We start from the raw sequence: 23,396 nt of genomic DNA, 5'->3' as shown, positions 1-23,396 counted from the left end.
CATCTAGGAGGTGCTATAATTTCCGGCACTTTTTGATGTAAATTATAGCAAATTAGTCAGTCTGTGAGTGACCAGAAAGTAATCAGGTTGACGAGAGATCCAAAAAAGTCGCAAATCTTAGTGCAAATATGGCCTGCATCCAAATCTGTAACTTCTTTATGCCTGAAAGCTGGTGCCAGTGGCTTGATAAGGTTGCGTTCACATCTGCGTTGGAACCTGCAGGTTCCGTCGCAGACCCGGCACAAAATACCGGTAAAATGCCAAGCAGCTGAGCGGAAACCGAACAGACCCCATTAGAATCAACAGGGTCTATTCTGCAGGGTTCGGAACCGTCATAATACAGAGCCTTTTGGCCAGGGGATTCCCCCTGCCTGCTTCCTAAATGGATCAGCAAACCGGAGCCCCCGACGCAGATGTGAAGCCACCCTAATGCCCCCCATGTTTTTCAGGGCATTTATAAAAAAACATTTCTGTTACTTCATTGACAAATCTGTCGGACTGTGTCAGCAGGAAGGTCGAGGTAACACACATAGGTTTACTTACTTAAATGTATCTCCCTCCAGATTAAAAGGGGTTATCCGGGTTTTAAAAAGCTTAAAAAAACAGCTGCAGATGTGATAAACCATAGAAAGAAGCGGTGCTGAAGCAGAGAACAGGTGAGTACTGCTTCTCTTTATGGGTTATCACATTTGCAGCTGTTTTTATAATTTTTTTTTTTTTTTATGTAAAAGTCGGATAACCCCTTTAAATCTTTGTGTTTCTTAGAGTAGTATTAACGATGACACTTGAATCACCCGAGTGATCGTCATATCAAGTGATGATACTGAATCGGAAAGATACTTAGAATTGTGAAGGATCTAGCACCAGCAAATTACCAGGCTAAGTGTTGTTAAAATGGCTTTGTGAAGTGGGCAAAAAAAGCACTCTTCAGAGCACACCCTCCTCGTGTAGAGGCAGCATAAGGAAAACACAGCTTTTATCGATGTCTCAACAGTGGCCTCTTGTGCCGATGGGGGGCTGTAGGAGAGGAGGGGGGGGGGGGTGATTAGGTATACAGGAATACAAGCAGACTCACCCCATAGGCGATCTGTGATATTAACACCCAGGCTGCTGTCGCCGCCGTGCCCTCCATTGTTTTCCGTCTTACTCTTCTAATAAAGAGAAAGCAGAACTCTGATTACATTTGACATATGTGACTCGTCACCCCCCAACCTCTCTCCCCTTCATCAGGACGTAGTGTGGATCATTGGTTATCTGCAAACACATTAACACTCTACCGCGTGCGGAAAGAAAAAGACAATACATTTCCCGATGCCGAAATATATATCCGTGACAGTTACGCTGAATTTTAATTGAGTCAAATTATCTACTGTGCAAAATTGGAAACGACTAAAGTCTTGGATTATGTCTACGCCATTGAATAAATAAGAGCGGTTACGGGTCACGAGTGACACATCAAACCTCGTTGGGTACATTTTCCTTGTTTCCCCCTCCTGCTTCTGTATTTGCATTTAGAAAAGTAAAGCTTTGGAATCCTACAGCCCCAGAATAATGCATTCTGAGCGAGCGAGAAAGTGAGCGAGCGGCTGCCTGCATCTCTCTGCTGGCTCTACAGGGCTGCTGCTAGTCTTTAAGCTGTGTGAGAATCCTGGGAGTTGGTGATGTCAGACTGGTTTGGGTCATTTGAAGGTTAGCAGCCTGGGAAGGGTTCATGGAGAGTTCACTCGCATATATTAGGCAATCCAATCTTTCATTTTGTGTGACACAAGTAGTAGGAAGTGAGCTGTTCAAAAGCAGAAGGATCTATTCGCTGCAGAAGGGGGGGACCCGAGTCCTGGATGAAATAAATGTTGTTATTTTTACCCACTTTCAGCTCAGTTACAAGCGGAGAGCGGCTTCGGCTTATTCACTGCTGCAGAAGGCTGCAAGCACCTCCAGGAATTTAGAGACATTTTGCCTGCAGCTGACAGCTTGGATTTCTCCGTCCCCCTTCGCCTGCTCTGCTGGAATGGCTGGGAAGCTTGGAAAATAGTAAATGATCATTTGGATCAATTACAGGCTTTTAGCTGTGTTGTCTGTCATAATTCATGATTCTGGTCTGGGAAATAGACCAACAGCCTACGTGCCAAAAAAAAGGGGCAGAGTTTGATGGAGTTGGGTGTACTTTTCGATGCCATTTTACTCTGCACCTAAAGGAAAAGCACTTTTACAGGCATTCTGTATAAGGGGGAAATCATGTTTGACTGTATGGATGTGCTAGCTGTGAGCCCTGGGCAAATGCTGGATTTCTACACTGCGAGCCCGTCTTCTTGCATGCTCCAGGAAAAAGCTCTTAAAGCATGCTTCAGCGGATTGGCACAGACAGAATGGCAGCACCAGCACCGGCACAGTGCTCAATGTAGGTCCACTTACCAGCCTCGTCTGGCTTTATTTTTTTTTGCTTTCGACTGCATGCCATAAATAACTGAACTTTAAAGTGCCATCGATTTTTTTTCATCTTTTTCAGAAAAATGCAATCTTGCCTTTTGATTTTAGCGTCGCCGTCACGGAAAATGAATATTTCATGGTGTATTATTGCAGATCTTTGATATCCATATTTACGCATTTTAGGCATGTCTTACGATGCTGTGCATTCCTATAGACGTGCTTCGTATATATGCTTTAACCTAACATCAGTATTTATGAAGTAGAGGGAAGATAGAATCCACCCAATCACATTAATAATAATCATCGGCCGTCATCCTCGTAGATTACCGTTAATGTGTAAAAAAATAAAAATAATCTAAATAGAAGTCACCGGTGTTTTTTAACCCGCTTTTTAGTGTTCAGTTTTCTTGTCACATGTTTATATGATTTTGTAGTGTTCTTATAGCCTAATGCCATGGCTAGAACTTTGGTTGTCTTCCAAGCCATAATTCTTCTAAAGTTTTGACCTTAGCACCTTTAAATTTGCTTTGCTCTGAACTTAAAAAGTTTCAGCCCTGCTAAATAAGCCTGACTCTTGGCCACTTCAGTGTTTAGCCATCAATTACAGCCTTGCCCCCAAGTTACAGGCATAAGGTTTTGCACGTTTTACAGTAGGAGCCTTGTGAAGGAGGAGAACTCTTCGCTTGTGGTCTACAAAGTCCTGTTATCTGATCTTGACATGGTGCCGAAGAACACATATATTGTAAACTGTAGCACTTTGGCTTCAACTTTTGAGAAATGACCAAAGGCACCAGAATGCACAAGCCATTCACTGCCCCCAAAGAAGCCTGCAGGATGCTGCTTTTCACTGACACTGATTTAGATGAATTACTAAACTATTTATCACAATGGTTTTAACACAGTCTTCGACACCTCCGTTGTGGATTGCTCATTTAATGAAGCTCTTACTTTGTTGCTTTCTCCCATTGCTCAGCACTAACCTAAAAGCACAACTGTGACTTTAAGCATCTAGTGTACTATAGAATGCAGATTCTAATTTACAATGACAAATAGGCCATCAGCATAATCTGAATAACAAAAAGGTCAAAATTAAAAAAATTGGCTTGACTTTTTTTTGTAACTTTTTGGTGTTTTTAAAGTTTGTAAATACAATGCAGTCTGCAAGAACAGAAGGGTTCATGTTAAATGTGTCATCGGATGGAATTCAAATTGTTTGGTTAACTTTAAAAAGTTTTCTACACCCCCGCTCACTCTATATACACGTTTTTTTAATCTGAGATCATGTAATCTCTGTGCTCCTAATCAGAGGTGGACGTGTTTGTATAAACAGCGAAGGTGTTAAACGCATCCCCAGTTTACATGATATGTAGGAAGTAGGTGATAGACTCCACTTTAGCTTCATCCAGTCCTTCATAAAGTTGCTTATACAAGGAGTGGGAAAGCTAAATACACTGTTAAAGTACCTATTTAATGTATGATTGCCTTTCCATGTCTTCATAGCCTCCTCCTCCACACCACTCCCTCGATGTTTTATAAATCTGCCCTGTACATAAATTATTTTCTAGTGCTTTCGTGAAAGAGTATATAAACAGAAATTTATTTTTTTTTTCACCTAGCTAAATTTTTGGCTTGTGCAATCTGCTTTGGACACCGTCCAAGTATTAAATTCAGAGCAAAAAGAAAAAAAAAGTGGCCACATGCTCAAAATATGTAATATAAAAAAAAATAAATAAACCTCACATTAATTGGCTCGGCAGATGTATAATTAGATATCATGATGTCTACTGATTTTTTTTGAAGATCTGATGATTTTTAGTTATTACTTGAGCTTTAAATTGAAAAAGCTCATACTATAGAAAATAAATCCCAAACCTACTTAAAATGCCTAATAAATATCGACTGGACCTTTTTGAAGTAAAATCACCCCTTTTCTGCTGTGCTGTGTCTTGCATGTTTTTTCATGTAAAAAACTAGTAAATGATAGGAATAAGAAGTACATTTTGGTTTATCTTATAAATGATGTTTTATCCATTTTACTGCCTATTCGACTGATTTTTTTTTTTCTTCCATGTATTTTATTCCCATTTTCCGGGTAATTTGTGTCTAGAGCCTATGTTATATAGATAAGTGCAGGTACCTTTGTATTTTGTGTTACTGCAGTGAGTTATTGCAGTATTTATTTGAAAGCATAAAGCCTTTACAAGCTATAGTGATCGGAAACACACAGCTTTTTTCTTTGTAGCACGACGGTGGAATTTAAAGTAAACTTTAAGTACTGAATCGTTGCTTTTAAGAGCTATATCATACTGGCCACAGTTATCTGCTACATGCTTTACTATGCTGCGAAGCCAAGAGTTATGCGTGTAGTTATTTTTGTAGCATCACAATAATGGTTGGGTGGTTTGTGTTCAGTTATGTTAACACTGTGGCCATCATCGATCACACCATTATTTTGAAAGGAAACAGCATTCTTTATGGGGCCATTTTTTTTTTTTTACTTTTTTCAACTCACGATGGGTGGGTGGATCAGTGATTTTAAAAAAATGTGCTCGCTGGTAGAATTTTTTTCGCTTCGGAGAATGTTTGAAAACATGGCGTCAACTTGATATATTGTAGAGGCTTTTATATTAGTAATATTATTTTTAGAATCAGCCTTGGCTTTTTTATTCCTCCTCCACACGATACACCAGCCATACGACCCCCATCGAAAAAAGGATCGCCCTGCCCACTTAATTGATTTCCGCAACAGCTCAGGATGATAGGGAAAAAAATCCTTGCCAGGGACTTTCTGTATATGATTTCAACATGGTAGATTTGGCAAAACACATTTCAGTTTGGACGGTTGACTCGAATGCCTATTTTGGTATATAATAGTTCGGTTCTACAACTGTGATATTTTTATCTCGCTGTTCAAACCATATTATTTACGGTTTTTTTCCAATTCAGTTATTTCATGGTATGTCCCAAATACACCACCTAATAAATAATATACTTCCACGAATGACTGATCCTGAATGCATAACTTATATTTCTCTCTAAACATGTCCTTAAATCCATGTATTTAAAGTTCTTTTATTTTTTTTTGATGTTTTTATTTTAAAAAATCAAAAATAAGAGTATGATACCGGCCATAAACAAAAGGCTGATTTAGTGGAAACGTAACGGAATTCAGAACAGTTTTATGTGTCTGTACAGGATTTTGGTAAACATCCTACGTTCCAAATGTTAACTTGATACTGGTGAAAATAGAGCTAGTAATAGCAATAAGATCAGTTGGCCAAGATATAGACGTTTATAGAAGCGGTATGAGGTGTACGCGGAGAGGCTTGTAAAAACAAATTCGCAGGAATTAGAAAAAGGCCTTAAAAAAGATTTTTTAAGTACTTTTCAGTTTTACAGCAAATGTTTTTGTTTTTTTTTAATTCCAAAACTGGGTGAAAAAAAGAGATTTTATTCAAATCCTATACTGTATAGTGTTCATTCTCAGATTTTACCATACTCTTTCTATTGATGGTTCTTCCTTTCATCCTACTCTTCCACTTTTTGTTAGCACACCCAATGTTTTTGCATTTCTGATTTTGAGAAGTTGCAGTTTTTCTATAGGAGATATAATGAAGGAAGACAAATGATGCCAAAACCCTAAGTACCCGATCATTTCCACGTCATTTACGTGTGATATATCACGACACGTACCTCGTTGACTGCATCGTAATAAATATACCGTTGTATGCATTGGACATGGGAAATCATTACACTACCAAGGCGGTGGATGTTGTGCTGAGCTGGAAAGCTGTATTAGCCTCATTAAGGCAGGACCTTTTTATGAGGTTGCCCTATACACAAACCCTTTCAGTAATTTTTATACCTCGTACCTATTATTTTATTATGGGCCAACAATTTGGCAGTCGTATCATATCATTACCGCCGGAGAACTTTATAACAGGCAAGCTATACTTCATAGAGGGGTTTTTTTTAAAGACACCGGTGGGGATATTTTTCACTTTTACCCAGTTTTTGTTTATTGAATATTTTTGATCTACGGTGTCAAATCGCATGGAATGTTATTAATCAGAATGAATGAACTAAGTACGGGATAATTGTTAATTTCCGTAAATAGCTTTTGAATTTGCCCTAGAAATTGCCTGATATTAGACATATTTTAATTTGGAAGATTTACCTTTATCATAAAACACAGTTTTTTTCCCCCACAAGAGATATCACAGTCTTTTGGTTGTATGGGTCAAATTGGAATTTCAGAACATAAGTAATATAAAGTATAAGAAAGCCTTTGAATCAGCAGCAGAGCTTCATGAGAGGGCTGATTTTTTTTTCTACTAAAAGGTTAAAAGGAATTTCCGAGGATGCCAATGAAATTACACTTGTTACCTGAGATGAGCTGTGAAATTATCAAAACGAGACATATTTGCTCTTTCATAGAAAATGCAACAAGATTTGACCTCCAGGTCTTATGTCCCTTACAAGAAAGGCACACTTCCTAAATCTGCTTGTGCTGCATGTCCCAGTTAACGTCTTAGCCCCCCCCCCCCCTTCTTAAGGATCTCTTGGTTGTGCGTGGAGGCAGTTCTTTATTGCATTCACTTGTTAAATTAAACCATTAAAACTGCAAGCCGAATCACCTTTACTTTTTCATCAAAGTCCGCAGTTGTGAGAAGCCGCTTTTCTGTAGGCCATTTTGGGCTTCAAAAGACTAGAGCCTGGACTGCTAGAAAGCTTGGGGCTATAATTAACTGAAATTGAAATGAATGCAAGTGAAAATTTAGTTCCTGATGTTTTAATCTAGGCTCATATTTCCATGTGTTACTGAAGAACTTCTTAAAGGCAAATATAATTATTTTATTATGTTTGTGGGAAAGTACTTTATTTTACAGTAAAGACATTGCGTTCTACTCTCATCTCTTTCAGAAATAAATGGGGGGGGGGGGCAATCTATATTTGTAGCAGATAGCGTATCTGGAATAACTCCACTGTCAGTTTTTGTCTGCAGTACGTTGGTCAGAAGGGACGCACTATATAGCCCCAGTTTAGCCAATAGCTATAGTCATTGCCCATACTGTGAAGCACACGTTCGGCCAGCCTATGACTCACTCTAATGATGTAACCATAAGGTCATTATTTTCGTAGAAGGTTTCCATTATGCTGACTATACAAATAATACATGGAGCGGGGAATTGTAGAAATAATACATCGGAGTGAAAAAATATTGGACTTATTTACGCTTTTTCTAAAGCCGGTCGTACACAACTCAACTTTTTGACCCAACATGGTAATTGGATCGAAAATACAGCTGTGTAAGGAAATTATGTGTTTGTTAAGCAACTGATATCTCACAGAGAGATTTTCTGGTATGTTGGAAATAAACACAAGAGTAGCCCCAAAAGAGCTTACACCTCTATACTTTCCAATTTATCCATTATTTCCATCCGTGCCTTAAAACAATGTTCTCAGATTAGAGCCAGATATGCCGAACAAATAGGTCTTGAGTGAAATGACAGGGTTGAATTTCAACTTGACTACATATGTTGATGGTCGGATTGAGCAAAATCTATCCACTGTAGTCTTGGGCCAAGCAAGTTTCTGCTTTTGGTTCTGTATCCAAAAATGACCTCAAAGATACTGTTTGTTAGGGTGTTAGAAGTCATCTTTATGCTTCTTTTTCTAAGTCCTCTCTCTAGAAATTCTTTCATTACCGAGTGTATTTTAATCATATTATATAGTTTGTCTATAGTTATATTTGTGTAAGGATGGCCCATACACGTTAGATATAGATCAACCATACATGCCAATTTCCGTGGGACCAGCTGATCATCTAATGTTTTTGGCGGCTGATGACTCCCCCGGAGATGAGGTTCGGATAGTTGGATCTCAAGTGCCCAAGTTCTTTTGTTCTCGGGTGATACGCCACTGCCAGACTTCCCTCACTACTACTGCACGCTAGGCTGCGTCACGAGGATGGCAAGAGATAGCTGTCAGAAGATAGCTATCTCACATATATGAGTAGCTTAGGTGGCGGGCATTGGATGTAATCCTTTTTGCCTGTTTAGATAAGGATGGGCAAACTTGGAACAAGAAAAACGTTCTTTTATCTTAGTTCTGTTTTTTGCGTCCGTGCCATAAAATGAATTAATACACAAATACACAAGCTTTTGCAGCCTAATTGGATCTTCAAAAATTAAAAGGTTTGGCTTGGGTCAAGTTCCGTGTGTAATTGGCACTGCGCCATAACCTTGTTGGCATGCTCTGACAGTACTTAACATTAAAATGTTCACTGACGTCCGTAACGATCAGACTCTTAACATCCTCCACGGTTTATTGTCTCCAGGTAGTTTGTACGGTATAATGCTACTCGGAGTCAGAGCGGGAAATGGTTTTCTTTCTGAATGGCCAACATTTATTATGTTGTGTAAACCTATGCAAACATATAGCATGTACTCATATACTTATAGCGGTAAATGAAGAGCTTTGCTATTGTCTGCCTGGTAGAAAAAAATAAATCTGGTGTTGAGAATTTGCATGTTGCCTATTCAGAGTTTTAGTAAATGATGGTATTAACTTGTCTTATAATTCAGTAATAGGGAACAGCGGGTTTCTGTTAAGGTCCCGTCCCTTTACGACTGTTGGGCGCATAACTGCCTGACATCCTTACCACTAATGACAGCAATAGTCATCCAAGTGAATGGAGGTGGAGCTGGGATCGTTCTGACCGCCTGCCTCCGTTCACAGTAAACAAGAGTCGATCAAACATTGAGCGGCTCGATAGTCGCTTGGTTTTCAGTTCTGCTAAAAACCAAGCAACTCCAACAGGTGAGCGATTTCTTACTCAGTGCCCCATAGATGGCCGCGTGTAGATGGGATGATTATTGCCAAATGTGTTGTTTCCAGTGATAATGGTTCCGTGTAAAGGTACCTTTAGTTCTAACATTCTAATGGTTGGCTGATACACCGCTGTGCGTAGAAGTCCTTTTAAGCAGTGTTTCATTGGTTTGAATCTTGAAGGGCATATAATACTAATTGCTGTTATTGACTTTAATTTCCCAGCCATTACAAGTAACCTGAAAGATGGACAGAATAAAGAGCAATAATCCATAGAGTTCTTGAAGTGCTTCATGTTTGTCTGCAGTGCTTAACATGATCAATATTAACTGCCCCATTGAAACTAACTGCTGTATCAAATAACAGTAAATCAAAGGAATGTGCTTACAGATTATTTATTGAAAGCTTTAATTGTTCGCTGGGGCCCCGCTTATCTTGGCAAACAATAGGCTGGACTGTATGTACGCTCCAAACACTGTTCTGTTTGGGTTTTGGCATGTTCTTATTCGTAGGCTATCAACAAAGAGGCAAACCACAATGTAGCATCATCGCTATGTGGATATGAGGTATGTAAATGTAAGATTGCTCACTAGAAGAAACATTGTGAACTTTTTTTACTCCAGCTCAGTCTTGTTCTATCCCCGTTGAAGGACAGAAGTGATCCTTGTTTCTACTACTTGGTAGTCGAATGAGCTGTATACAATTTGGTGCTCGGAGTCAAAAATCTGCTAACACTCACGGTGACTTTTATAGATGGCCTGAGAAATCAGCTGATTTGGCCATGAAATATCAGCTTCAAGTCCCTCAAGAAAGGGGTTATCTCATCACAGACAACCTATTTAATATGGTCGACCCCACAGCGATCATCTGATTGATCATTATAATCCTTTTCCTGAGATCCTGAGCAAATAGCTCATTTTTTCAAGGAGATTTAGGGCACTTAGAGTAGGGGACTTTCCTCTCGATGCCATCCAACCCATGTATGCAGAACACCATATTTATATTAGCAGCCGCTCTGAGTACTGTAGGCTGGTCCCATTGAAGGGAATGTGACAAGCCTGTAGTACTCAGAACGGCCGCTATACAAAATCTGGCATTCTGAGCACTGATTGGATTGGTTTCTAATTCCAATAATTTTTTATTGATATGCTAGGAGACATACACATTTATGGTTTACATTGACATATAAAATGAACATCCAGACTTTGCATCTTAATTTCTTATTACTCTGTTATTATGGAAAAAGAAAAAGAAGGAAAGGAAAAAGTAAAAGAAAGTAAGGGGACTTGGAAGGAGGAATAGGGAGGAATACCAGGAGGGAGGAGGTGGTGGTGGTGGTGGTGGTGGTGGGGAGACGGAGGTACATAGTTTGAAATCAGACTACATTCCAACTCAGAGCAAACATTTCCTTGTCGTTAATACTCCCTTTAAACCTATGTTTATATATCCATCTATTATTATTGATAGGATTGCTTTCTGATGTAAACATTGAAGAGGCTGTGGCGCTCTCCTTCAGTCAGCTGATTGGCAGGGATCCCAAGCGGTAGACCTCTACCAATTTGGTGTTGGGTGTATGAAAAACCCATTGGAAACCCTGGGCTTCACATACATGCGTCTTGTAGTGAGATTTTGTTGCCCGTGTGAAAGAGGCCTTTAGCTCATCTGAAAACCAAGCAACTCTCAGCCTGTTTAAACAGGCAGTTGTTCATCCCTCTGGCTTCAATGAGGGATTATCACTCCTGTGTAGGTCTCGGTTCACACGGGGCGTAATTGCCGCGGAATTTCCGCCTCAATGTTAAGTCCAAGACTAAGCAGGAAAGTGGACGAGATTTGCAAAAATCTCATCCACACGCTGCGGACAGTTTGTTGCGGCCAAGCCGCGCTGAAACTGACATGCCGCACAGAATTCAAAGCCGTAGCATATCAATTGTATCGCCAGTTCTGCTGAAGGCTCTGTCTATGGGGATAGATTCCCGCAGCAGAATAGAGGAGGACAAGCTACTTCACCAATTTTTTAAAACTAGTATATGCATTTGTATAGGTGTGTTTTTCCCTGCGGCAGGTTTTTTTATTCACAATTTTTTGCATGTATTTCCTATAGAGAAGCCTATGCGATTCCAAAACATCCAAAAACACAAGACAAAAGAAAAGAAACACCACCAAACCCCCCCCCCAAACTTTCCCTATAGACCTGCCGCTAACATCGGGTCACTGTGTTTTTGCCATGAAAGTATGGCAAAAACATTTGGAAAAATGCCAGAACAGACACCCTTCTGGAAGCCTCTGTGTGTGAAATCACTGTAAATGTATTGCAAGGCATCTTTTGTGCACCAACTTTTTCTTGCAAAATAAGCCAGGAGTTCGGCACATTCAGCTTAGTAAATTTCCTCTATGTGTTTATTATGTCGCTGCTCGTCCTGAAACTGCAGTCATTGGAGCCAACGTTCAAGTGCAGTATGCTAATTATATGACACTTTCAAGACAGACAGTGACCTGGGGATTAATGAGCCCCTTGCCAACATCTATATCCTTTGAAATAAAGCACTAATTGTGCCGGCGTTAAATAAAAAAACTTACTGTACATTGAAACTTTTACCTTGAGGACTGCTTTTTATTTACTTTTTAGTTTAAGTTTTCCATCTTTGTTAGATAACTGCAAAAAGACAGAAACCATCGATAGAATTAAGGATACATTTGCTGTTTCTGGGGCAGAATCCGCAGCTTTTCCACTGAAGATACAAGAGTCAAAATCTGCACTATTGGTGTGGAATTTGACTAGAATTTAGTAGCATTTCCATCACTGATTTCAGCAGCCACAGCGCTCCCCCTCACCTCCAAATACTTTGCACTATCGGCGCTTCCTTCACACGGTACCCGGTTGCCTCTAGTGAGTGAAGCGCCACTGGTCAATGTATGCCACTTCCACATCACCTGACCAAATACGTTGTGCTCACTGGAGGCTGCCAGTGAAGGAAACGCTGTCAGCACAAAGAAGGTGTAAAAGTTCCTTAAAGCTATAGGCTTTTTTTGGACAATCTCTTAAAGTTACCTTTCATTGCAATCCTGCCTGTGATGATAATGATTTGGCTGCTTAGAAGTTTTCTCTACCGGACAGGAAGTTTCAGGCTATTATTAGGCTTAGGGCCCTTTTAGATGGGGCGATAAATCGTTTTGATTCCTGCATCTAGTGGGAATGCATGCATTGACTTATCGACGAATGAGAATTCTTTCACTTCTCATTCATTGTTCACTTTGTGCATTCAGAAAACTGAACAACGGACCGGCCATGTAGACAGGCGGTCTGCTCTGCCTCCATTCACTAATGATGATTGTTCCTGTATAAAAGCACAGGGACGATTATTGCTGGGGCGACCCGTCGGGCATCTACTCCCAACAAGTCGTCCCATGTAAAAGGACTCTGAATGGTCAGGGTTTTTTTTTTTTAATAGAATTTGACAGTGAAAACTAAAAAAAATTGCCAAAAATTCTTTTAGGAAACATACCCTGATTTATACAGTAGCTTGTTTTTTGATTGCACATTCCCTTTAAGTTATGACAAAGTAAGTTGGATATAACCAGCGCATAGAAACATAGATCGGAGAGAAAATGCAGCATGAGGCAGAATAATTGTAAACTCAGCCTTTGATGTCCAAAGAGAATTTACTATGAAGTGCTGGAAAACAAGGAATGTGAACGTGATCACAGCTCCCCACCGCCGGTCCCAGCAAAATACATTTGTTTTGTAAAAATAAGATACTCGGAATAAATTTGATTGTGTGATCTCATACTAATAATTGATACCTGTAAGAAAATCTGGGCGGCAGTCAGGGAAAGTGTTCCTTTTCTCTGCCAGTGTGAATTGGTTATTCAGTGTAAGCCCTTGAGAAGGATCTGCTTGTTGATAAATTCCTTTTGTTCTTTGTGCAGTGTTCCTTAGAAGTGCTAATGCGCATCTTGTCATCTAGTTTGAATGGCAATAAAGTCCACATCGTCTCCTTGAATATGTATAGAAAGATGTTTTTGCTCATAGTTTGAATGACCACAAGCTGGCAAAACAGTTGGTAAGGTAGATCTATGCCAATATAACTCAACACCCCGCGGCAAGCTGTGCTCTCAAGTTGTGAAGTTACTAATAATACTGCAGAGATAAGATTTGTATTTGATGTAACAGAAAACATTTTGAACTGGCAACGATTAGGACATCGTAGGCTGGGTCACACAGCGTGGATTTGCCGTGAAAATTCCGTGCGGAGTTTTGCTGCGGCAAATCCGCCTGCGGACGCTATCTCGCGATTAGCCAGCCATGTGGACGAGATTTGTCAAAAATCTTGTCCACATGGGGCGGCCAATCTGTCGCAACAAAGCCGGCATTAGCCAGTGCTGCGGCGTGGATTACCTGAGTGCAGCATGTCTATTTTTTTACATTGCGGCCGCGCTTCTTTCTATGGGAACGCCGGCCGCAATGGAAAAGCATGCGGCCAAGCCGCTCCAAATCTCGCGGCTTTGCACCGCAGGATTTGAAGCTGTGATTTCCCAGTGGAAATCTCACAGTTTTTTGCTGCAGCAAGGGGACTCCCCACGGGGAATAAAGAATCCCCTGTCACAGCTGTGACAGCTGTGGCAGAGGATCGCAAAGCTCTTCCATTGATTGAGCGCTGCATGTGATTGGCTGAGCACTGTAACCAATCACAGGCACGTTCAGCTGTCATTCAATGAATGGCTGAGTGCTGCCTGTTATTGGCTGAGCGCTCAGCCAATCAGATACAGCCCTTTCAGTAGGCAGGGATTTTAAATCCCCGCCTGCTGAAAAAACTTTATTACAGTGACAGGACCCAAGCGGTTAGACATGCCTGAGCCCCGGCAGCGGCAGAGAGGGGAGTATATATTTTTTTTATTTTTTACACCGGATTGGAATGATTTCCAGGGAAGGGCTTATATTTAAAACCCTTACCTGAAAATCCCTGCAGGGGTTGCTGGCAGCCCATTGCTTTTAATGGGGCTGCCGGCAGAACTGCAGTCATAATGGTAGTGTATGTGGGGAAGTGTATATATCTTGAAGGAAGAAAAATAAGTTTAACCCCTTAACCACACAGGACCGTACAGTTATGTCTTGTGCATTCAGGGTTTGCATGCTGACCCTGCACCATGGAATGCAGGTGCTAGCTGTTTCTCACAGCTGACTCCGTAAATGCCGCTGTCAGCGTAAGTGCACGTTGTCTAGGAAAGAATTCCCACCGCCAAAATTCCAGGTCTTTTTGGTCACCCCATCTCCAAGAAAAAATGTAATAAAAAGTGATTAAAAAGTTTTCATGGTTCTAAAATGGAAACAATAAAAACTGCAGGGCGTCCTGCAAAAAACTAGCGCTCATACAATGTCAGTGGAAAAATGAAAACTTTTGTTTTTCCAAAGATATTTTATTTTTTAAAAGTGGTACTGGAAGGAAAAAAAAAAAAGAATTTTGTATCGTCGCAATCGTACTGTAGTGTGATTGGAGGATGCCGATGGGCTTGCATGGCTGCTCAGAGCCTACTGAAGGCTCCTAGGTCTGGCACGCATAGGTGCCTGTCAAGCTCAGTCAGAGGCAGGCCTTGAAATGTCACTTCAAAAATTGCTATATACTGAAGTATTGTAGTATATAATAGTACAAGCGATCAAATGATCGCAAGTTTAAGTCCCACATGGTGAAGGCTGTGAAAAAATGGCCGAATGCTGAAATTGTGAATTTTCTTTTTTGAGATATCTGGCTCCCAAAAAAATTGGAATAAAAAGTTATCAAAAAGATGTTTGGACTTCAAAATGGTAATAATAAAAAATAAAAGCTCACTTTGCAAAAAATGAGCCCCAACACAGACCTGTCAATCCAAAAATAAAGTTGCAGGTCACGGAATATGATTTTTTTTTTTTTTTTTTAAATAGAAAACCATTAAAAAACTCTATACATTTGGTATCACCATGATCCTGCTGACCCATAGAACAAAGTGGTTTAATTTTTTTTATGCAATGTAAATGCTGTAAAAATTAAACCCACCAACAGTGGAAATTCTTTTTTCATTTTGTCCCACTTAAAAATTTGTATATGTTTTGCATACATTATACGGTACATTAAATGGTACTATTAAAAAATGCAACTTGTCCTGCAAAAAAACAAACCCTCATACGGCTGTGTCAATGGGAAAATTGGAAGGTGGGGACGAAAAAGCAAAAATAAAAAAGTGATCAATCTCTAGTAGTACTGAAGTGGTTAAAACCCCATAGCAGCACACATCTGCCAACTGTTATTCAGTTGCCTGAAAAGTTACATTCTAACTGGCTACATTGTAACTAAATAGTAACTAAACTCTTCATGTCTCTGTATATCAGTAGATAATGTCTTGTTTCTGTTTGCTTTCTTGCAGCGTTACATGATTTTAGGCCTTTTTTGTCTGAGTTATGCCTTGTGCCTGACGTCTCTGACCTTACCTCGCCTTTCCTGATGAGTTCTCCATACACAAAATCAAAGGGTTCCCCTAAAATATTTAGCTCCCTCTGTGACTTTGGTAGGATCTGCACCTGTTTGCATGTACTTCATACAAATAGCAGGGCTTGCTAACCCAGCAACAGTTCCTAGTCAGCATGCACCATGACCGGGTCATGCACCTTCCTCTCGGGATCATGGCTAGGTTACTACTAAGTCAAGGCTGGCACCGCTCCATGTAACACCTTTCTTCTGTAACCAACTCCAAATCACGCCCTGTGTTCTCTGACCAAAACATGACTTCATCTTTCCCTCCAGCTAGGTACATTTTCAGACTTGTTGTAGCAGCCAAGAGCTCTGTTATATTTTACTCCAGAGCTTTATAAAGCCGTCTAATATGACATATAAAGGAACATTCTAAGAATAGCAGATTTTCTTAAGTACATAACTTTCCTTTAGAAAGCCACTAGACAGAAGGGAATGCTATTTTGTGATGGACTTTAAATGTATATATACTTAAGGAAAAAAAAAAGTTGGCGTCATATAAATAACTCTCACAATGCTCCGCACATTTGGGCAGCGGAGAATCTGGTTCTAATTACTTGTACTCTAGTTGAACTTTGGCGTTTCCTTTGACTTTCTGCCTAATGCCTGTGAGCTGCAGGCCATGCACTCCACAAGTGTATCCACACACTCGAAAAGAATAGAAAGTCCACACCGGCTCCTATTGGTGCCAAAAAAATGAGGGCTAAGAGAATGCATTGACCAAAGGCAACTCTGCTATTCACCCTAATTAGCTCAAATTGCTCCTTCCCACCAGGGACTCTGAGCTCATTGCTGTAATCCCCCTGAGGCCGTGCAGGAAATGCCTTTTGCTTTACAACTCCTTTAGCTTTAAGTCTCAGCTGTCCATACTATATATTAAATACAGTAAATATTTCATCTTACATGGAAGCTGAAAAACAAAGCGGAGATTTTAAAACCCCTGCTACTTCAAATCAGGAATGCCCATCCCTGCTTGTTTGTAGCCGTATGCCGCACCTTATTAACCCTTGCAGAGCAGTAGGTCTCCTCTATTTAACCTCACCAGAAAAATACCAGACATGTTGGGAATTGTCAGAGCTATTGTTCTAAATTATCTTAAGGTCTTTGTGGGTTTCTAATATTCAAGTATTGCCTGTGAACTGAAACTAATGGTAATATTATATATATATATCATATTATATTTAAAGGGATTCTGCCATCCGGTTTAGGCTGCCCATGGTTCGGGTAACATGAACCCTGGATAGGGATGCCTGTTGTTTTATTTTGAAATGTTGTGGCGTTTTATAATAAATACACTTTGAAGTTTGTCTTGACGCTGAGCTCTGAGTCACGGAGGCCGGCCACACTGGCCTCTCCCTGCCCACTGCATGAAGGCTGACTGCCCCTCTCCGTGCTTGTATATAATCATTCAGTGTAAATGCCTGCACAATGTGAACGGCGAACCATTATTCTTTCGTCATTTGGATTGTGCAGGCATTAAAATCAAACGACAATTGGACTGTGTAAACAGGCAGTCTTTCGCCTATGAACAACTGCCTGTTTACTGTTATTGGAGGCAGGCGAGCCAAAGCGATCCCCGGCCCGCTCTGCCTTCATTCACTGAGCGATAATTGATCCTGTATAAAAGCACTGCACTGATTGTAGCTGGGACGGCTGTCAGGCGCTTCTGTGCCTGACAGTCCAGTGATATCTTAAGGATATGAACAGCTTTGGCTAAGGTCAAATTGTGATAGGTAGACATCTGGGTCAGAGCATCTCTAAAATCTCTTGTGTGGTGTTCCCAATATCCAGTGGTTAGTACTCCCCAGTAGTGGTCTCGGAATAGTGGTCTCGGGAGGAACAACCAACCCAAGGTTCATTGATGTTCAGGGGATGCATAGGTTAGCCCATCTGGTCTGCTCTCACAGAAGAGCTACAAATTGTAGCACAAATTGCTGAAAATACAGGCTATGATAGAACGGTATCAGAACTTACATTGCATCACAGCTTGCTACATATGGGGCTGTCTAGCTGTAGGTAGGTCATAGTGCCCATTACTGACCCTTGTCTACCACCAAAAGCATTTACAATGGGCATGTGAGCATCAAGATTGGATAGTGGGGCAGTGGGAGAAGGTGGTCTGGTCTGATGAATCATGTCTTCTTTCATGTGGATCAGGGTGCTGTAACATCGGGAAACAAGAAAAGGGAATCCCATGACCAAACGGGTCTGACTTATGACGGAACCAAACAGCGCCGAGCAGACCCCCTTGACTCTAATGGGGTCCTTTCAGTTTTTGCTCAACTGGCCAGTATTTTACCAGAAGAAAAAGTGCAGCACTTTGTCTTGTGGTATTTTGTGCCAGATCTGCGACTGAATGTCCGAACGGAGGCAGACGTGAACCCGGCCTTAATGAATCGTGTTTTGCTATCATGTGGATTGCCAGTTGTGTGGAAACTGAGGAAGAAATGCACCAGGTTGCAGTATGGGAAGAAGAAGATAGTATGGTGATCTGGGACACATACCAACCTAAACATTAATGCAGACCAAGTACCCCCTTCATGGCAGCAGTATTCCCGATTGGCAGTGGCCAGGATAATGCAGCCTGCCGCACTGCAAAAATAGTTCATGAATGGATTGACCAACCTGACAAGAAGTTCAAAGCGATGACTTGGCCTTCAGATTCCCAGATCTCAATGCAATCAAACATCTGTGAGACGTACTGCAAAAACAAGTTGGATCCATGGAGGCCCTAGCTCACAGCCTTACATTACTTAAAGGAACTGCAGCTAACGTCTTGGTGCCAGAAACCACAGACATCATCAGAGGTCCTGTTGAGTCCGTGGCTTGATGGATCGAAGACGTTTTGGCAACAAAAGGGGACCCTGCCTAATATTAACAGTAGTATATACCACCTGCTTAAGTGTTCAAGCAAAAAAAGAATTGCTAAGATTTTTTCCCTAGTGTTACTGCAGTATTAAGACTGGTAACACAAGTGTGAGGAAGGAATTTGTTGACGTACAGAACACAGGGCGAGAGCTCGGACTTCTCGCTTTCAACACAGAGTTTGGAATGCATGTTGTATATAGGAAAGTGCTCTTCCTTCAGCACATACAGTGTGCTTTTAGAAACTGCACAGAGGTCTTGGTATGTGTGTATGTGTGCCAGCAGATAACAGAGGAGGACAAGGTATCCAATACTGCACACTCGCTTCCCTGTTGTATCTCCCATAGACCGTAGTACAAAGTGACTTTACTTGGAATGTAGACCAGACGTCCTTACGCTCAGGATTGTTAGACTGTTGAGGCATGTCTCTTCTTCACTTTTCTGACTATAAATACATTTAATATGACTGGTTATGGGCCCACAAACTTTTATGCATCGAAGTTATTGCATATTTGGAGCTATATTAAAGGGAACCACCTTTGAGCCCCATATACTAGGTTGGAATGTGGAGTCCGGGGAGGTATGTTTCATACTTACCTGGCTTCCTGTCTCTGCAAAGTTGACAAACACACACAACATGACTCTTCAAACGGCTCTGTGCGCATGCTCTCCCATAGAGATGAATGAGAGGGCGCATGCACAGAGCCATGTGAGCCAAGCGGTGTGCTTGCGCCAGGCTTGCGGAGCACAGCACCGGAGTGTGGGACTCGGGGAGTATGTTGCGGGTAGTGGTAGGCAACGCAGGTGCCAGGATATGAAGTGGACAAAAATATATAAACTTTTATTATAACCGGTAGCTATGGAAGGAAATTGGTTATGCAGATGATGAGAATATCACATAATGGATGCAGTTGTGATTCTGAATCCTAACTAATGGCACAAATAGGATTATTTCCGTTCTGCGGTTGAACCGCTTGTAACCACAACTCTCCTCCTGCACTTCAACTTGGAATAAATCATAAACATATGATCAGCGTATCCTGTTGGGTTTTTTGTAGTATTTTTATTTCTTTCAGCAAAACAAAGGCAGCTGATAAATATTCGCCGTAGGCCAATGGGGTGTGATGTGATGCCCTACAAGCGGGGTAATTCTTTCTTCGTGATGTTTTTTCTCATTTTTGGTGCATCCCTCTTGTTCATGCCAGTTTTTTTCCTAAACATGCTATGGTCTAGATATGGTGTTTTTTTCATAATTTTCATAAAAAACATCTGATGTGTTTTGCCGAGATGGAGTGTTGTGGCTTTAAGGTGATGGGGGGGAAAGGGCAGCTTTCCAAGTACCAACTGGAAACCAGAAAGAAGGTGGCTACGCTGCTGGGAAGAGGAGTCTCTATTATGGTGCTGCAAACGGCAGTTAAATTGGCACTATGGGCACGGAGTCCTCAGGCATACAGTGTGGCAGAGAAAATTGAGGCAAAGGAAAGAAACTTGGATTCTGCCATCCGACCAATATACAGGTGTAATTGAAATAGAGAGAAACCCAATACATGGGTAAAGGACTCTGGCGCGGAATCTGCACATCAGTTGAGCCTTTGGAGGGTCTGTTCACATGGGGAGGAAATGCTGCAGAATTCATGCAGCCGAAAATTCTGTGGCAAGTTCCGCAGCTTTTCTGCATCCAAAACAGAGTCAAAATCCCCATGATGGGTGCAGATTTTGACTCAAAATCAGCTGTATATCCACAGCTGATTTGGGCAGATAAAGCACCCCCCCCTCCCAATTCTTTATGTTATCACTGCAGCCGCTCGGAGTTTAGTCAGCGCAGTGCCGCTGGCCAGGTGGTGGGGAGCCGTTGATGCAGACTTTGACTCTGTTTTGGATGCAGTGACAGGAAACGCTAAGCCGGCACCTAAGGGACATTTACAGTGAGAAGAAGATTGACGTGGAGACGCCACCCCGGCTCCACTTCCTGGCTGCAGCAGCAGTTTCATGTTGCTTATTAAAGTTCGTACTTATAAGCCGCAATGTCTGGATCTTTTGTGACTTATCCCCAAAGCCTCTGTGTTACCATTAGAGTATATTTTTATACTAGACCCTCTCCCAAGCTGGTCTGGCTGGATGTCAGGAGGAGGCCATGTAAATACATCACGTAGCGATTAGAGATGAGTGAACTTGCTCGTTTAGGGCAATTGCTCGAGCGAGTATCGCTTTTTTTGAGTAACTGCCCACTCGGGCGAAAAGATTCGGGGGTCGGCGGCGGGGGGTAGCAGGGGGCAACAGGGGGAGCTCTCTCTCCCCACCGCTCACCCCCGGCGCCCCCCGAATCTTTTCGGCCAAGTAGGCAGTTACTCGGAAAAAGCGATACTCGCTCGAGTAATTGCTCTAAATGAGCACGTTCGCTCATCTCTAGTAGTGATACTACCTTATATAAGTACACGAATAGAGTACTTCATAATGTAGTGACTCCTATAAGGACCCCACGGTCTATGGAAATACTTGTATCAGTGTTCATCCAGATAATATTAGGGTATGTTCACACAGCATTTACATTACAAGCCATATAGACCAGGTTTAAACAAATCTCATCCACATGATGCAGAAATAAATCGGCCGCTGCATTGATCAGCTATCCGCATTTTTAAATCCGCAGTTTATTCTGCAGATTTTCAGTGTAAATTTCACTTCTTCAGATGAGCAAATGAAATCTGCTCTGAAATCCGTGTTACCTGCAGAGTTTGACATGGATCCACCGTAGATAATCCGCTATGTGTGAACATGGCCGTGCAGGTCTGTATAAGTGAAGGGAATCTTCTAGGTATTGTTTTGACCTCTTTCCCTTAATGCCTGCAGAGGTTAAAGGACTGTGATAAATGGGGTCACCAGCCACACATTGAGGCAGGCTGTTCAGCTTTCCACAGGTTCCCACAATGCAAACTTGCCATAGATTATAAAATGCAGTTTTTGAATGTGTTCTTCACCAAAACTTAGGCTGGATCCAAATAAGAAGAAATTCACATCAGTCTTTCCTTTTAGCGTCTGTCACACTCTGTTTTAGCGCCGTGTTTTCTAGCTTCTATGCATTTTTTAAAGCTTTTTTTTCTTCCACAAACGCACTTTTTTTAGGCATGATTTCCTATACAGAAGTCTTTGAAAAAAGGCCTTTGAAAAAAAATATCACACCCAGACGACACTGCGTTTTGTAAAAAACTGTCGTGGCTCGAAAAAAGAACATTCCACAGCATTTACAGTACAAGGCATATGGAGGGGATTTAAAAAATCTCCTTACATGGTGTGGGAAGTTCTGTTGATTCTAAATCCGCAGTACATATACTGCGGATCTATGCTGCAGAATTCAACCCTTGAAGTACCAGGATTACATTTCACAGCTGGTCTGCAACTTAACCCTTTGCAATCCAATTTTGGATTCAGGGTTTCCTTGGGGACTTTGTCTTTCTGCCATTATACAATGGCGCCGTCTGCTGGGTAGAGCCAGTACTGCAATATGGGACATGCTGGAGAGGCCCCTGACAACAAAGCAGCCAGTAATATACAGTAAGAATACCCTGCCGGACGTCTTCTGACATCGGAGATGTACAGCCTTCAATCAGAATGTCTTCAGACGTCAGAAAGCGGATTAGAAAGGGTTAAAATGCAGCCAAATCCGCACCATTTAGGTGTAGATTTGGCCATCACAGACTTCCATTGGGTGTTTTTTCCACAATTACCGCGGCATTTTGAACGCCGCGGTATAACGCTCCTATTGATTTCAATGAAGTCTCACAGACAGGTGCTCGAACGCAGTATTTTCCAGCGCCACGATTTCCGAGTGCCGTCTGTTCTAATTTTCTGCATTTAGCGCTCCTCATCAATGATGGGGTGCACTAAAGTCGCTGTTGTAGGCAGGGACACTGCCTCCAAAAACAAAAGTAAAATCGCAGCGCTTTGCCATGTGTGAGAGTGGCCTAAAGGTTATCTCACAGAAACAAGCTCTCTCCTTATTCTTTATTAGACCATATAGTTATCTAAGAGGGGGCCTGTCTGTTTGGGACACCCCTCTATTAGTCTGGAGGAAAAGACGCTCAACAATAGTGTATCTTGCTCTCACCCGGGTGGATTAAGTCAAAATCTGGTAATGGGGCAAACTTCCAATAACTTGAATCTTAGGTTTGTAGTAAAAGTCCAACACCCCCTTTATTAATCAATTAGTGTCCAGCAAGCAGAACACGTTTCAGGGTGTACGGCCCCTTCCTCAGCTAAGCTGGCAGACTCACTGTAGGTAGGGAGGTCATTGAACGTACCGTGTCCAAAAGATAAGAAGAGGTGAAGCTGGATCCAGAATTCCAATGTTTTGTTCGTCAACCACTTCATTACTTTTGCCTTGTGACACGGTGCTCCATCATGCTGGACAAAGCATTGTTCATCACCCTGTTGCTCCTGGGTGGTTGGGAGAAGTTGCTTTTGGAGGAGGTTTAGATACCATTCTTTATTCATTGCAGTGTTCTTAGGCAAACTTGTGAGTGAGCCCAGCCCTTGGATGAAAAGCAACCCCACACATGAATGGTCCCAAGATGCTTTACTGTCAGCATGGCACAGGACTCATGGTGGCGCTCAACTTTTCTTCTCCAGACAATCATTCTTCCAGATGTCCCAAGCAGTCTGAGGGGACTTCATTAGAGAAAATAAAGATCTAAAATCACTGAAGTAGTAAATTTTATCAAAACCAAACTTTATGTCAGTTTCCAAACTTTTGGCCATGACTTTGTAGACGCTATG

At 41.5% G+C, this 23,396-nt stretch overlaps 1 protein-coding gene across 4 annotated transcripts in view; it reads left to right on the top strand.

Annotated features, from left to right (window-relative positions):
• The window catches only part of RARB (retinoic acid receptor beta), a 603,146-nt gene that overhangs the window by 444,364 nt on the left and 135,386 nt on the right, over nucleotides 1–23,396 (top strand). The window contains exon 1 of one of the 4 annotated variants that reach the window (XM_066585513.1): nucleotides 1,873–2,398. The exons of 2 other annotated variants lie outside the window; for them this stretch is intronic. In XM_066585513.1, the coding sequence (XP_066441610.1) occupies nucleotides 2,236–2,398 (163 nt within the window). In that variant the 5' untranslated portion in view covers nucleotides 1,873–2,235. Of the gene's footprint in view, nucleotides 1–1,872; nucleotides 2,399–23,396 lie in introns of those variants that run through there. One more of the 4 variants, XM_066585515.1, reaches the window with a different exon arrangement.

Source organism: Eleutherodactylus coqui, chromosome 12, assembly GCF_035609145.1.
Source record: "Eleutherodactylus coqui strain aEleCoq1 chromosome 12, aEleCoq1.hap1, whole genome shotgun sequence".
NCBI classification, from domain to species: domain Eukaryota; kingdom Metazoa; phylum Chordata; class Amphibia; order Anura; family Eleutherodactylidae; genus Eleutherodactylus; species Eleutherodactylus coqui.
The sequence above is the reverse complement of the archived record's forward strand: the minus strand, read 5'-3'. Positions and strand labels throughout refer to the sequence as shown.